A 17,443-nucleotide genomic window follows, 5' to 3' on the forward strand; every position below is an offset into this window, starting at 1 on the left:
TACTGTCCTCCTGCACCCTCACCAGTGCCTCCATCTCGGTTTATTGCCCTGTGGCACCCCGATTGGTTCTTACCCTCACTCTATGTACTGGCTTGCTGCACCTTCATCTGTGCCCCCATCTGTTTACTGTTCTCCTGCACCTTTATCAGTGTTTCATTCCTTTTGTGTACTGGCTTGCTGCACCCTCATCAGTGCCTTCGTCTCTTTGTGCTGTACATTGTTCTTTCACTTTGGGTGCACTGACTAAAGCGTACCTAAACTCAGAATTTTCGCTTGACATAAAAGGGTAGACAACCATAAACCATAAACTTTTCATGTAAAATTTCTGCAATTGCTTTGGAAGTTTTGGCTGAAGTTAGGTTTCAGTGCATTTAGTTGCTTCAATTTAAGTGTAATCTACGTTCCCCCAGGGTGACCATGTTGTTGTATGGGTGTCCCTGCAGAATGGACTACTTGTAATAGATCTACTTGACGCATCAAAGCCCAGTAATCCGTATAGAGTTGGATAAAATATAAACTGATTATTATTATACAGTATTTATTTAGCGCCATCATATTACGCAGCGCTGTACAAAGTCCATAGTCGTGTCACTAACTGTCCCTCAAAGGAGCTCACAATCTAATGTCCCTACCATAGTCATATGTGATTAATGTAGTCTAAGGTCAATTGTTAGGGAGAAGCCAATTAACCTGATAATATGCTTTTGGGATGTGGGAGGAAACTGGAGTACCTGGAGGAAACCCACGCAGACACGGGGAGAACCTGCAAACTCCATGCAGATATGTCCTGGCTGGGGATCGAACCTGGGACCTAGCGCTGCAAAGGCTGGAGTGCTAACCCCTGAGCCACCGTGCTGCCCATAACTGATGACCGTTTGTCACATATGTATTGTTTTCCTTTGACATTGTGTTTTGCCATCATTGTCCTTGGATAATATGCTTTTCCTTATTTTCAGTGTGGAACACATGCTGGCGTTGAATCCTGGGAAGACCCCTATCAGCTTACTTCAGGAGTATGGGACTCGGGTAGGAAAGACCCCCGTGTATGATCTGCTCAAAGCTGAAGGACAAGCACATCAACCCAACTTTACCTTCCGTGTATCAATTGGAGACACAAACTGCACTGGTCAGTCCTCTGTGTTTTTGTTTTTTTACCCTCTCTAAACACTTGGCAGTGCTAAAGTGAATGCACTTTGTAGTACACAGAAGTACCAATATTCTTCTTATAACCAAATCCCTGTAAAGCCATGTGGATTATAGGCATTGGCTGTACATGAGGACCTAACATTTGCCAAAGTTTAGACCAGGCCAATCCCTCATTTATGTAGCTGTCCAATATCAATCTTGGAGGTTTTATCCAGAAAAAAATCTATGTTTGTAGATAGGACTGTTGTATACACATAGGGCTTGATTTATTAAAGCACTCCCAAGACTTAGGAACACAGACTTATCCAGCAAACCTGGAATGAATGTGGTCCAGGATTGGGAGATATTTACCAACTAATGGTGAATTTTAAGGACTCAATTTCAGATTTGTTGGATCACCCAGTTTCTTCCATCAGGTTATCTTTGGTCTTGGAAGAGTTTTAATAAATTGGGCCCATTATGTTTAGCTGGTATTGGGGTAAGTGAAATGAATGGTGTAGAATAGAATAATTTCCCAAGATGATCACTTTTGCTTCCTTAAGATACAGAGGACGCCTAATACAATTTACCCCAAACATTCATACATCTTTGTGGCAAAACCATACGATAATCAACTGCAGCTGCCAACACATTTGTAGTGAGCTTTGTTTGTATCTTGTGGGGAACAGCAGATTGATGATCATGGTCCCCCCTCCAGTTTCCATATTTATGTCAAGTACTGCATGACCTTGGTATTCAGCACTGGTAAATAAGAGTTGAAGTATGTGTGTGTAATAGGGAATATTCAGGTCATGTTTATCACACCCATTTTGACTGAAATATAGCTGTAGAGTTTGACGTTTTATTGGTTTGTGTCTCCAGACGTGGAGCAATGTTTCCTGGGAATAGGGGGCTTCCACTTAATGTGTAACTTCCATGCTTCTCTGATTGGGGTGCAATGTGGGATTTGATCCAACAAATCTTTAGAGCAGTGCTTCTTGAATAATTTTAAACATTGGTGGGGACCCCTTAAAAAAAATAAAACCTACTACTATGATCGCTACTTTGACTACTCTTCCATGATAAATGTCATCTGAGCTGTGTATATAATAGTGTGGTGGTCAGTAAGAAGAATGTTGCCCTTACAGATGGCATCAAGAATTATTGCGATCCATTAAACGGACAGGAGAGTCTCACTACACAACTGCTCATTGCTTAAAGAACCCTGATTTGAGAAACCCTGCTTTAGTGACAATTTTTTAGAGCATGTAGTAGCATTCAGTTTTTATTATGACATTTACATATCTATATCTGGAGCAGTATCCGTTTAGTCTTCAGCACCAAAGCTGAACCGATGTTCATATGGCAGTAGACATAAACGCTATTGCATTCAATGTTGAATTTTCAGTGCTCTTAAATCTCTAAATAGTAATTTTGTAGGCAATTTATTTGTTCCTTATTCCCTTTTGTTATTGTAAACTCTGAGCAAGGACCTTATGACTATTTTCATTTTATATTAATCATATTTTTTTTACCCCCTGTACAGTGTTACCTATTACTATGATGCTGTAATCTGCAGAAATCTTTGTCACAAAGTAGCAAAATTGTTTCCTTTCACCTACAGGTTGCAGCTGTCCTCTCTAGTCTTTACCTAGTGGCATTGCCTAGTTGATTTTGTTTTTTGTATACTTACCTGTCACAAGAGAGGAATTCTTTTTACTGCTGACTTTTGTTTAAGGGTTGGCAGTTTTCTGATTTGTCATTTCTATCATGTGGCTTTACGCAACTAAAGTCAAATTGCACGATTGTTCAGCCAGTAACCCTTTTCGAGACTAAAGCTTTTTTTCCTATAGAGTTTGTGACTTACTTTAAGGAAATGTTTTCTTTCGGTCTGAGGCTACGTACACACGTGCAATGGTTCTCTTCCAATAATCGGCTCGGGGCCAATATTGGACGAGAGTCTTGTGTGTGTACGGTGCTTGTCATCCATTGTCTGAACGACCGTCCTGACGGATCCATGGATGACGGGCGATCGTAATGCAAGTGAAGTGGAGAGCACAACAGGGTGCCATTCCGCTGTTCTCCCCCCTCCTCTCTCCATAGAGCAAAACGGCACTGTAAGTACAGTGCTCGTTCATGCATCGTGCAGTGCATTTCATGAAAGATCCTTTCCAAAGACAATGATTGCACATGTGTACGTAGCCTAAATTTTTTTTTTGAGGGCATTAAACTGGCATTAGATGCATTGTGTTGTTAGCCCTGACCCATACACCTGGAGCCAAGCTTTCTCACTTGATAGCAGATTGGCAGTGCTTTATCCCAAAGAGGGGGCTCATCTATAGGGCTGAAGACTTCTGGTAATTTTTTTTTTTTTTGGTGCATATAAACAGAACGGCAATTTATTTCTATAATGATGATGGCAATGCTAAAAAAAATTCCACTGGTGTTTTGGCTGGATAAAAATCACAAGGAACTGATTTTGCAAATTGATGTAGATCACTTTCCTTTGGCAACTTTGCCTTGAGTGTTCGTTAAAATGAATATAATCTCAGCTTTTCATCCAGAGTTTACTAATTACTAAAATACAATCTCAATGAGATTTGTTGGGAACTGATTATCCTTCAAGTATTTGCACTCGCACCTGTACCTTCAATTCAGGTTTTGTAAACTGCATGGAGAATATGTTCTACATGGATGTGATTCTTTCAGACCGTTCTGCATGTTAATCACTGTATCCATGTGGTTGGGATGTTTATGTATAAGATAATTATTCACTTTTGATACCATTATCCTTGAAATATAGATTTGTGAGGAAGAAGATAATGAATCTTTAGTGTCCTTGTGTATTTTTAGATTGTGCATATCTGTAAAGGATGCTGGTGCTGTGTAATGTAAACATTTTTCAAGGTATATTTGGATTCTTCCTATAATTCTGTATACTAAACACATGATTAAGATTAGGGTTGGGTTACATAATGCCCTTTGATAGCTCAGTTATGTTTCTGCTGGTTTTTGGACAGCGGTTGAACGATTGTTTACAGAGAAGTCCTGGAGGTGCGACATGTCAACTCTCCTCAGAAATCAAATCCATAATTCAGGGTGCTAGGCTGATAATTCCTTAGATATCTCCTTCATTCTTCTAGGTCAAGGACCCAGCAAGAAGGCAGCAAAACACAGAGCAGCAGAAGTGTGTCTCTCTCGTCTGAAGGTCGGTGATATGTTTGGGGTTTGTGAAGATAACAGGTAAGTCCAATACAGGTGTTCTGGCAATTTATTTATTTTTATTTCTGATTGTGCATGATCCTGTAAAATGTACTGATTCTATCAGGTCAAGTCGCTAATATACCTTAACTACAGATCTTCAGCTTTTCTAAAACTGTCAGTGGATTCTGTTGGTGAGCTATGTATAGAGCACTCAAATGTGAAGTGGTAAACGAAATACAAATTTCTAAAGCCTCAGAAGTGTATGACCAGGCGTTACCCAAACTTGTTCCTGGTGCAAAAAAACGTATTCCTGTAAAATCAGAACCGGGCATGTAAAGTGCAAGGGTAGCTCATCTACATAATTTTTTGGTAAGTGCCAGTTTATACAGTAATCTGGGTTTACATAAGAGTTTACTCCTGGTTTACTCCTGGTCCTGGCTAGGGTTAGGGCAGATGGAATTGCCCCATGTGAACAGGCACTTAATGCCAAGAATACATTCGCCCTGCATTGACACAAGCAGTGCATAGATTATAAAACTTTATTTTAAATTTAAATGTTTCTAGCAAGACCAGAATGTTATACCGTGGCCTATATAACCTTGTATATATGAATTGGTACCCTAGCTTTTAACAGTTGGCCTGACATATCATATGTGTGTATTTAATTTATTATATCTTAACTTTATGAAAGTTACTTCCTCACCCTAAAAGACTTTTTAACTGCAATCTTTGTCAAAACTATTCATTGGGAGAAATAAAGATGTTTACTGCCCGGCTCTGGCAAATGTATTATAAAATACAGACTCTACATTTTTCTGGATATTGTTGTACCTGCACCTTTTTAGAGAAATGGTATTTTACATTGGAAAAGATGAATGCCATAGACGAGCCATTTATGACAGTTGTCAGTTACTGTCAGATAAAAAAATGATGGCTCTCTTTTATGTTTCAATAGTTTTTATTAAATTTTTCATAATAAACAATATTGTAACAACAAGTATATTGTCTATATTTAAACATTGTTCTGTTGGTCGATTTTATATTATACTTATCATAGACGGGTCTCTTTTTTTTAAGGATGATATTAAAACCCAGTTTCAGAATTGGTAATAAAACATTTGTCTGTTCTTACCTCTGTAAAGTTGTGGCCATCATAAACTGATAGGTATTTAATAACAATTTGTATTAATGTAGTTGCATAATATAACTTTTTTTGTTTAGCTTGTCAGAATTTGATTTATAATTATGCTTCTTGCCTAGAAATGCTGCAGAGTAAATCTGCTTTACTGTTCTCTGACTTCAAGTCCATTCATCTCCTCACACACATTGAAAACACTACATATGGCTTATCCTGCAGTCTCAGAAGTTGTCTTCTAATGTTGCTGAGTACCTGTAAAGATTTGTATATAAAATACAGTTTTGTTCCTTGGACATTGTCCCAGTACGCAGAGGGAGAGATTAAAGTACTCGGTGTCCACTGCTGTCATTATTGGGTGAAAATCTGTTCGCTATATTCAGACACCTTTTGACAAGCACGATTCACTGCTTTGCTGCTACCTTGTGTGGGCAAGAGGACTTTATAAAAACCAGCTGCTAATCTATAAGATATGTATTTTAAACTTTTGATGGGTGAAGAAGGTAATGTTCAGCTTTTCCATCTATGCCATGTATATTATGTCATTCCCCCCCCCCCCCCCCTTAACTGAGGAAAGCAGCAAATGAAGCTGTGACTGTGCATTGGCATGAAATTTCACAGGCATTGGCATAAAATTTGAGATAAAATGAGGCACACGGAAGTCCTGTGTGTGTTTATTTATTTTTTATTCACTGTCTAAACTGACAGGAAAAAAAAGCTCTTGCAGTCCCCCTCGCTTTTCCTCCTACGAGGAGGAAACAGTCTTGGGAATATTTTGCATAATTGATGCATAATTATGTATCAGTTAAGCGTTTTAGCCTTAAAATACAAGCACAATTTTTGGCAGCCTCAGAGCCTCAACAAGAAAAACTATTCACTTGTGCGTCATCCTTGTTCTGCAAGATATATTCCTCTCTTCTGTATTTAGCCTTTGATAGTCCCTTACCAGGCATTTAAACTATAAGGCTGTTAAGCGATTGGCAGAATTTTATCGTGAGTAGGGAAATGCTTAGGCTTAATCTTATTTAGGCACAGACAAATTGATGTGAGCAAGGTAAGTTTTTACATGGTTGTTGTATTCTTAGTGGTCATTGTAAAGGTTTATAATTCTTTATAGCAATAGTGGGTTGTGTCCGTCCCCGTGTGGTATTTGCTTCCACATACCTTGTATGCAGTCTTAACCCTTAACCCTTTTTTTGAAATTACCAACTACTATGTAGGGCAAGGACTGTCCATTCAATCTATATCCTATTGGACAGTCTGACACTACATAGTGGTTCATAATATAAAGGAGGTTGTATAAAAGAGAATTGTTCATAGTAAGTCAGGTTGAAAAAAGACATAAGTCTGTCATGTTCAACCACTGGGCAAAAAAAACACATCCCAGATATAAAACCCTATGGACATAGTTGATCCAAAGGAAGGCAAAAATTAAACCCTGGTACAATTTTTCTTTCAACAGGGGAAAAAAATATCCTTCCTGATTCCATGAGGCAATCGGATGTTCCCTGGATCAACAGTCGCTATTATCTTTATTTTAAAGCCTTAATACCCAGTTATAGTCTGTTCTAGAAAAGCGTACAGCTTTTTCTTAAAGCAATCTATAGTAGTTGCTGAAACTTTTTCCTGAGGGTACCCTTACAGTGAAGAATCCCTTCCATATCCTGAGCTTATACTTCTTTTCCTCCAGGTGCAAAGACTGCCCTTTTGTTCTGTGTAATGATCTTACAGTGAATGATGGGGAAGAGAGTTCTCTATGTGGACCGTTTATATATTTATACAGGGTGATCGTATCCCCCTTATACGTCTTCTATCAAGGGAGAATAGATTCAGTTCAGCTAATCTCTCTTCATAGCTGAGCTCCTCCATTCCTTTTATTAGTTTAGTTGCCCTTCTCTGCACTCTCTCCAATTCCACAATGTCCTTTTTGTGAACTGTTACGCATATTCCAGATGTGGTCTGACCAATGCTTGGGGCAGGATTATGTCTTCATTTGTATTCACAGTATATTCCTCTTTTAATACAAGAAAGTATTTTACTAGCTTTAGATATTTCAGCTTGGTATTGCATGCTATTATGTCTATGTTCTACCAGTGCTTATATTTTGATATGCGGAGTGATATTCAATGAATAGCGGTTAGTGTAATGACCCTTTTAAGGCACATAGGCTCCTTATAGTCTGTATGTCTGCTTCATTATGATACTACAGTAACAATAAAAAATTAAAGTCTAAATGTAAACTTCTAAATGAGAACCTAACCTGCCTTTCTCTCCTTTATAGTGCAGTGCTTACAGTGGAACCAACAGAAGATTCAGAGATAAGACCAGACATGTCCCCACCTTCACCCACCAGGTACCTCCTAAAATAATGTATACCAGAGCAATTACAGAAAATATTCAATATTTGCTTTTCTGACATTCTTCATCCAGATTGCTTGGGAAGTGTAACTAGTCTCTTACTCTAAATATAACTCATTATGCAAATTGTAGGAACATTTCAGTCAGCGTTGAGTTGTCATTTATTTATAAACTTCAAGATGTGGTATTGAGCTCTGTACAGTTGATTTGCTTGTTTAGAATTAAAATCCGGTATATGTGCATAACAAATTACCTCTGCAAATAAGGGCTATAAAGACATTCTCATAAGGAAACACGGTGAGTATGGAAGAGTTTACTTTCTAAAGTGGAAGCCTAGGTATTTTGTGTACTATGTTGCCATCCTTTTTCCTTCCTTACTCCGTCATTTTAACTTGGTTTCTATGTATTTGAAGCTTGATATATATTGGGCACAAATGTAGGTATCAGTTCTTGGTCATAGGCACTGCAGTGGTGCTCTGCAGTAAAATAACTGTAGGGAAGAGACAGAATTTCCAACAGGGCTTAGAGTTTTAAGGTGGAACTCTTATTTTTTATTAACAATTATTTTATCCCTCAACTCATGGAGTCTGATAGGATAACGGCATAGTCAAACTTCCACCCTCACCTTTGTAATTGCGCACTTGTTGGAAGTCTTCTCCTATGACCATATCCTACATACTAACTGGAATGTCCAGACCACTCCTTCCCATCTGTATGTCCTGTCAGTCATTTAGCCTCCACTTCATGTATTCATTTTAAATTAAAAATTCCAGTTGACTTGTACACTATTTATTTATTTTTGTAAACAACCTGGAGAATATCCATGGATTTCCTACTGTGGGCATTCCAAAGTGTTTTGCAGAAAGTGATTCTATTTTGTGACTTTATTCTCCTCTTTAGAGATAACACCGTTGATGTGAAGCCTCCTTTATCTGCACAGCAGTCAGAGTGTAATCCTGTGGGGGCGCTGCAGGTAAAAAATTTTTATTGACTTTTGTGCTCTTTCTCATTTCCGGTTTAATCCCTTCACCTTCCGAGCCAATATAATTTGCACAAGAACTGAAAAACCATATCCGGAACAGACTGCAGCATTCCAAGATTTCTAGGGTCTTGATTTTAAACCACTTTTCTGTTCATGAGCATTGCATTGGGGTTTTTTTAATCTGATACTTGTTTCTTAGCTATTTTTTGTTTGGATCAGTGACCTTAAACATGCATTGGTTGCACCACTACAAAATATAGAGACAGGCAGAAGGTATGTATACTGGATATAGGTAGGTTGACAGGCCACTCACAGATCCAAATGTAAACCATTGCTTTACTCATGCAGGGTGAGTGAAGGGTTGGTTAATGTTTACATCTGGGGATGGGGTTTGTTATGCTGAGCATGTTGCTTTGTTGTCTTTGTTTCCACGTGGGCAAACATAGGTTCAGTTTAGGGGTTTGGTCATACCATAACTTTTACACTTTAACAAATTGACACATGCTGCTTTAAGACATCGTACTTATTTTGCTCTCCAGAAATTACACCTGTGCTATTTTGGCAATGGCCATAGCATTTAGATTTATGCACTGTAGGGAGCAGTGTCTAATTTGCGTCTGTTTTGAAAATAAATCTGTCTGCAATGACATTTGCCCTCTTTTATTTTTCCTTTTAGGAGTTAGTGGTACAGAAAGGTTGGAGACTTCCTGAATATACAGTAACACAAGAATCTGGGCCAGCACATCGGAAGGAATTCACCATGACCTGCCGTGTGGAGAAGTTCCTGGAGATTGGTATGACCAGGGTGATATGTGCTTTTTTTTTTTTGTTTTGTTTTTTTGTGGTGGGAACATTAGTCATTTGAAGAAACCTTTTTAATTAGAAGGCATGAGTGTTTTATCAGGCCATTGGTATTATAAATAGTCTAGATAGCAGCTCTCGGGCACATATAAATAGGTTTGTGTCCTGGTATTACCTTGTGATGTGGCTTTTTATAAAACTGTAGCATTTGTAACTTTTTAAGTTTGAATCGCATCCAGCAGATGTTTAGCTGGCAATACACAGAAAGCAGTGTGCCTGTTCAACCTATACTTCATAACATGGGTCATAATAATTGTAAGTATCATTACAGCAGGCTTATTTGTATTCCAGCAGCCCTCAAACCTGCTCATTCAGACTGTATGTCATTACCCAGACAGCACTCATTACAGCAAAACATCTACTTTGTAAATCTTTTCCAGGTTTCTTTATTGTGGTGCTTTATTGTGTCTGCTTCTTGAGGATCTCTTATAAATTAGAATGCTAAAAAGCACACTTGTTTGTAATAAACACTTTACTGCCTTCCCCTGAGTCATCCACATATGGAAATTGTAAAATAAAAAAAAGGGGGTTGGTACAGACACGGCATGTGTTTCAGTGATTCCATGGCATAGAAACCAGAGACAGAATTATTCTGGGTGCCTAGTTCAAAAGCAAAGCAAAGTTAATTTATATTAGGAGCCCTACCAGCTTCAGAAACTTGAAATAAAATAATTAATATTATAAATTTAGGCCATTTTGTTGTTATGATCAAGGCAAAAATTCTGACTGGAATTCTTTCCCTTGTTTTTTTTTCTCTTTAAAAATGCTGTAAAAGTGTAATTGAAGTGCATGGGATGCAGGGGGGATCTGTGGATCCTCTCAGAAATCGTCTCCTAGCTTCCTGTGGACTCTTGCTGCAGAACCTCTTCCATAGGTTTTGGAGCTGAGGTGGTTCTCTATATTACCTCTCCCTCAGTTTCTCCATAAATACAGTACAATAGGGCCACTGTCTTCCTAAACAGGAAATGTGTTAGTGCAGGATCCCCAGATGGGAATGATGAAGTGAATTTGAAAAATGCTTGAAAAGTAGGTTGGCCACAGCATATGCATTAGTTTAGACAATTACTATATATAGTAATTGTGTACATATTACCTTTTTATAGGTTGGAAATAAATATATATATATTCACCCCTTGGTTGTCTGTGGTTTTTATCTTCTAGCTCACTTTTAAAATTAGAGCATTATATTATGGGATTTATGTTATGGACTATGCACAAGGTTAAAACAGTACTTTTTCTCCAGGCAGTGGCACATCCAAGAAGCTGGCTAAGAGGAATGCTGCTGCCAAAATGCTTCTGCAGATCCAAAAAGTGCCTACAGAACACCGGGAGAGTGGGGAAATGGAGCCAGAAGATGATCAGTTTTCTACGGTAACCGATGGGGTTTCAATTATTTTTTAGGGAATTTGCACAAATCAAATTAATGAATGAAAATAATGAAAATGATCAAATTAATTTAGTTTGCTCACGATGCAGCCCTTCACATCACTAAAGGACTGCACTTGATATTTAGTGAATGTTGTCCTACAGAAAACTGTCAAACTGCAGACCTGCATTAGGAGCTGTTCAGCAACCACAAACATGCTATAGGATTTGATCAGGAGATGGTGAGCATAGAAACATGCATAGAAGACTGCTAGAGATCACTGCTATTACAGCTCTTTTACAAATCCTTGTGTTGTACCATGGTGTGGTGGAAGCAGGGCTGTAATCCTGCCTGTATCACTAACGTTTTGTTCATTACCTTAAGATGGCACTTTGGATAACAATCCCGGTGATTTTCATTGCTCTTTGATTTTATTTATCAGGCATTTAGTATGCTAAAGCTTTATTCTATGCACTGGAAAATCTCTTCACTTTTTTTTTTTCTTTTTTATTTTCTTGGTCGTTATTTACTTCTTAATTAATTTACTTCTTAAATTTCTACCGGGGCATTTGCTCCTGAAGCCAACAAATTGAATACAGACGTATAAATAAAGTTTATAGGGCTTTTTATGTGCAATCTGGTCTGATTAGTTTCTGAGTCATACAAGCTGTCATTCTTTCAATGTCATATACTTTGCAAGGGGTGAAATGAAGTGACCACTAAGTAAGTGGAAAGGCAAAATAATTTAAGCTTTTATTTTACAATGATAACCATTAACCAAGGCTGCAATTCTAAGAACAAATGGCTGTATTTGGATGTGTTACAGGGAATTTCCTATAAGCCCCCGCATTTCACATTTAATTATTATTATTTAATTACAGGTTTAAAGTGTGTGTAAAGCAAAACATTTGCTTTTAGCTTTGGGTATTAGGAATGGTTAACCCACTGTCAAGTTTTATTGCTTTCTTATCCTTAGTTTGTCTTGATAACTATTCTTTCCTATATACAAAGTGATATGAAATGTAAGACCCTTAACTTGGGTGGGGGGATTCCCCTCACTTTTGTAGAAATCTACTCTTATTTCCTGTTGTGTTCCTAAGATCGGAAGTAAAAGGAAATCTCCCTGACAGATCACACACAAAACTGTAACATGGATAGTCCCTTTTAGGTCACCATACTCGATCATTCAGTGGCTTATTCGATATAACTTAAATTTTTCAAATTGATACCAGGGGACATCTAGTTCAGATTATTACAGGAACACAGTACATAAAAGTGAAGGATTACCAGCCCATGACCTGTACACACCAAATATCCACAGATAATTAAAAGTATCAGTTTGTGTCACTTGGTTGTGCATTATGGAGTTGTGTTGTGATTAAACAATGTAGACTGAAAAAAACACCAAACTGTGGCCTCTTGATCCTGTGTTCCAGGAGTGTCTATATTGCTCCAGTTGACCAAATTTGTTTTTCTATTTTCAAAACGGCAGGTTGCTTTCTACAGGAAACCGTTATTTTTCTTTTCAAATAAAAAGGGCCTGATGAAGGGGTCTGAAATAAGAGTGTAATGTAAGCTCCACTTTGGTAGAGCTTTATATGTCAGAGTAACATCAAGTATTGTTTGTTCTTTTGTGATTTTTCTTGCACCTAAACATGTCTTGTAGGTTTTGCATCAAGAAAAAAAGTAACAAATGGTACTTGTTGACTGTTTGCAGTGTACGGGAGGGGGAAAGACCGATGGAAGCCGAGGGCGAGGTTCGTCATGTATATGGGAACCCCTCCGTAATTCTGTTGGAGAGAGGATAATTTATCCGAGAAGCAATCCTCTACACATCCCGAGCTCAGACTTTTGCAACTACCTCCAGGACCTGTCCAAGGAACTGAATTTCCAAGTCAGTTATTATGATTTTGGTGAGTAAAAAGATGCAGAGTAAGAAGAAAACACATGGAGAAATCTTGCTTCCCATGTTTAAAAAAACTGTTTAATAACTAAAAGAGCAAAATGAGGACTATTGTCATATGTCCAACTATACCACTGACTTGTCAACGAATCACACAAATACCAGGAGTTGAGTCTTGAGGTGAATCATGTCCGAGGTAGATTTATACTAAACACTAAAACACATACCTGTATAAAGATGAGCCATTCTCGCACTTATTTTACATGTTCCAGATTTAGGATGCAATGCAGACAGCATTTAGGTCAAAGCATCAGCATGATGGCCAATGAGCCACCATTTGCAAAAGGATAGTGAAATGGCACCCAGCATGAATATTGCATGACCAAATCCCTTTAACCTGGTAATTCCAAGATATTCTAATTCCTCAGTCAATTCATTCTCACCTCCATTCTTTTTACATCTGTTTTAAGCTTCTATGATTTGTCATCTTGTGTGTTGACTCATGTTGTTTTATTTTTTTTGTTTGTTTTTTCCCAGAGCGAATCGGTTCAGATGGCAAGTACCGATGCCTCGTAGAACTGTCCACGCAACCCCCCGCTGTATGCCATGGCATGGCCACAACTAGAGAAGCCGCACATGAACATGCAGCCTATAACGCCTTGGAACATATACAAATTGTGACTAAGAGCAAGTGAACATGGTGGGATTTACCTGTTCCCCAACAATAATGAAATCAAACCAGCTTTACGTTATTGTCGGTCAAGGACTCAAAAATTCAGGAGCCTAAATGATATCTTGTCACACTAACATTGAAATGGACGTCCTTCAAATGGGATCAACACTGGTTTTTAGATAAAAATTCATCCTCTCCCCTTTTAACTTAAATATTTCTTTTTGTTTTGGACTGTGAAAATCCAACTTATTTTAATGTGGACTGTTTTGGTGTATGAAGTGTTACAAAAAAAAAAAAAAGTGAGATTGTAAACTTTAGGAAAAAATGTCTGGTACGTGGAGTATAATACAAAAGCAATCTTTTAGTGCAGGGATGCCAAACACCATTCTGTTGGGGTAAGAATCCCCAACCATTTACTATATCTCTTAAAATACATCAGTAAATGTGTAATAAGGAATGATTCAACAAGTATCAAAAAATGAGTTTATTCCTTGATTACTGGCACTTGACACCCTGCTGCAGTGTCAAACAGTAGACAAACCTTTTATTTATGCCAAGCCATTGTAAGGAACACATTTCAGTAAGTGACCATATTTATTTTGAATGGGTGTATTTTTGTGGATGGTTGTAGACAGGATGAAGGGTTGAGTTTGTAGTTTACATAAAGACTTGAATGCTAGATTTTGGTACATTTGCGGAGTAGAGATCTGCCCTTCTAGCAGTTCAATCCACTCATATCAGGGCTGTGGAGTCGGTACAAAAACCCTCCAATTTTATGCTACCTCCGACTCCTCCACTTTAAATGTGCTGATGTATGCTAATGTTCCATGTTGATCGTAAAACAACATACACGGCATTTCATCACTGCCAAAGCCTATCCATTGTAAAGCTATATGAAGATGGGGGAGTCTTGCTTTTGTGAACAAGAACTCCTGGCCAGGAAGCTGACAATCTACCCTACTGACCAGACTGTCATTGCCAGCATGTAAACTTTCAAATGTAATGTTTATGCCTAAATTTTAAATTATAAATGCAAAAATGAAAACAAAGTTTTATTTATTTTTATCAAGAGGCAATAAATTTTAAAGTACTTGCAGATATAAAGAGGATCAGGAACAACTTGTTCAAACTTTAAACTAAAAAGATGAACTACATCATATACTGCTTTAAAACCATCAAACTACATAAACCAAAACAATTGAAAAACCTAAAACAGCATAAATGGTAATTAAACTTGGCATTTAGCTGTAAAAATAGTTTGTAAATAAAAATAGGAGTGCAGGCATGGGGTGATAAACAACACCTCTGCTTTCTCCCAACACTCCCAGTGTGCAGGGGACATACAGCAGTGAACTACTTCTTTATCATGTCTGTTCTGTGAAATAGGACATTTTTACATACTGTGTGTTTTCAGGACAGCTTGCATTTAATAGTCAGTCAGTACATTTTTGGCTGACTCCAGATACCCAAAAAAGCGCTCCGACTCCACATCCCTGATTTAAATTCTAACCTTTCAGCATCTATTAAAGCTGAATTGTACTTCTTTGGTAAATTATTGAACAAAAAAGTGTGCATGTGCACAATAGATCTTTTAGTTTTAACGGTAAAAAAGCCAGTACCGTGCCAGCCAGCAATAGAAAATGACAGCTGCTGTTTGTGTAAGAGCTCTCTGCAGCAGTCCCAACACTTCTCATGCAGTCAGAGCTACAGCTCCTAAATCAATGAGAAGGTAGCATGAGCTTTAGTGAACATCTGAAGTCCTGACTCCCACTGTAAGGGAGATGGAGGTGCTGTCAGACTGGTGGTTAACCATAGATAGTTGTTATCCTTTTGTGCACAGGACAGGCTCTGACATTCTGGTGTCTTTTATGCACACTGAACTTTACAACATTAACTGAGATGTACAATCTCTGCAAATGTATTTTATCTTGAACTTCTCAGGTGATAAGGGTGGAACTTTTATAGTTATGTAATTGAAATTCTGTTGTGATCCTAAAAATTAACCCTGCTGTTCCAGGTTATATTTTGGCCTCTATTGTTTTGTTGAATGTGTACCCAGTATCATTTTTACCAGGCAACAGAATAATGACTATTATTTATGTTGTATTGTGTACATAACACCCTATATCTGTTAAAAGCAGTCCCCAGGTTATGAATGGAAGGTTCTGTAGGTTTGTTCAAGTGGAATTTGTATTGTTGGAACAGCGAATTTTAATAAAGAACTTGGACAGATGTTTGTCCTAACATGTTTTACACTTTTACCTTTCATACAGTACTTTCTGTAAATGCTTAAACAATGTCGGAAGTGGATGGGACAGGTATTAGAGAGAGTCGGGGTCTGATTCTGCTGCTGGAGTCACAACATCAAGGGAGGTTTGCACAGTGGTATGCACATCATAAATAGCCCTGTAGCATCTCAGGCCTTGGTAACTGTATGGTAAACATACAGTTCTAGGAGCAGCAGATTTGGTAATGCCCGGCTGCACAGCCCCAGTTGGTAAGTACAGTTAGGTCCATAAATATTTGGACAGAGACAACTTTTTTTGAATTTTGGTTCTGTACATTACCACAATTAATTTTAAATGAAACCACTTGGATGCAGTTGATCTGCAGATTTTCAGCTTGTGATTGTGTTAAAAAAAAGGCTTTAGTTCCTCACATTTTATGCAATCACTTCATTTCAGGGGCTCAAAAGTATTTGGACAATTGACTCAAAGGCTATTTCATGGGCTGGTGTGGGCAATTCCTTCGTTATGTCATTATCATTTAATCAGATAAAAGGCCTGGAGTTGATTTGAGGGGGGGGGTGCTTGTATGTGGAAGAACAGACAACATGCTGTCAAAGGAGCTCTCCATGCAGGTGAAACAAGCCATCCTTAAGCTGCACAAACAGAAAAAAACCCATCAGAGAAATTGCTACAATATTAGGAATGGCAAAATCTACAGTTTGGTACATCATGAGAAAGAAACAAAGCACTGGTGAACTCAGCAACGCCAAAAGACGTCCATGGAGAACAACAGTGGTGGATGATCGCAGAATCATTCCCACGGTGAAAATACAGATGGACAATGACCCAAAACATACAGCCAAAGCAACCCAGGAGTTTATTAAAGCAAAGAAGTGGAATATTTTTGAATGGCCAAGTCAGTCACCTGATCTGAACCCAACTGACATGCATTTCACTTGTTGAAGACTAAACTTCAGACAGAAAGGCCCACAAACAAACAGCAACTGAAAGCCGCTGCAGGAAAGGCCGGGCAGAGCATTAAAAAGGAGGAAACCCGGCATCTGGTGATGTCCATGAGTTCAAGACTACAGGCTGTCATTGTCAGCAAAGGGTTTTCAACTAAGTTGAAAAATTAACATTAGATTTGAGCCCCTAAAATGAAGTGATTGTGTAAAAAAAAAAAGTTTTAGTTCCTCAAAATGTTATGCAATCTTTTTGTTTAACCCACTGAATTAAAGCTGAAGTTCAACTGCATCTCAGTTGTTTCATTTAAAATTAATTGTGGTAATGTACAGAACCAAAATTAGATAAAGTTGTCCCTGTCCAAATATTTATGGACCTAACTTTACAAGTTGTATGTAACTCAGACTGACTGTACTCTGAAAATTGGAATATATCTACTTGGTAAGGATGGTCTGGAGCAGTTCTACTTAACCAAGATTTTGGGTAACCATAGGGGTCCTTTAGAGGTTGCTAGGGGTTCCATGAGCAATCTGCTTTTCAGGTCCTTTTATGTGACACCATAGATCTTTTTGGCTATCTGTAAAGGTGGCTGCCTTCTCACTGGCTAACATGCTAATATTTATAGGCTGTGAATGTAGTACATAT

The 17,443-nt window shown here is 38.1% G+C and overlaps 1 protein-coding gene across 2 annotated transcripts in view; it reads left to right on the top strand.

The window, feature by feature from the left end:
• The window catches only part of TARBP2 (TARBP2 subunit of RISC loading complex), a 22,923-nt gene extending 7,084 nt beyond the window's left edge, over positions 1-15,839 (top strand). For both annotated transcript variants that reach the window (XM_072406125.1, XM_072406135.1), the window contains exons 2-9: positions 957-1,126; positions 4,269-4,368; positions 7,746-7,817; positions 8,723-8,795; positions 9,481-9,598; positions 10,909-11,036; positions 12,749-12,944; positions 13,472-15,839. In XM_072406125.1, the coding sequence (XP_072262226.1) occupies positions 957-1,126; positions 4,269-4,368; positions 7,746-7,817; positions 8,723-8,795; positions 9,481-9,598; positions 10,909-11,036; positions 12,749-12,944; positions 13,472-13,629 (1,015 nt within the window). In that variant the 3' untranslated portion in view covers positions 13,630-15,839. The remainder of the gene's footprint in view (positions 1-956; positions 1,127-4,268; positions 4,369-7,745; positions 7,818-8,722; positions 8,796-9,480; positions 9,599-10,908; positions 11,037-12,748; positions 12,945-13,471) is intronic.
• The last annotated feature ends 1,604 nt before the right edge of the window (positions 15,840-17,443 follow it).

This window comes from Pyxicephalus adspersus, chromosome 1, assembly GCF_032062135.1.
Source record: "Pyxicephalus adspersus chromosome 1, UCB_Pads_2.0, whole genome shotgun sequence".
NCBI lineage: Eukaryota > Metazoa > Chordata > Amphibia > Anura > Pyxicephalidae > Pyxicephalus > Pyxicephalus adspersus.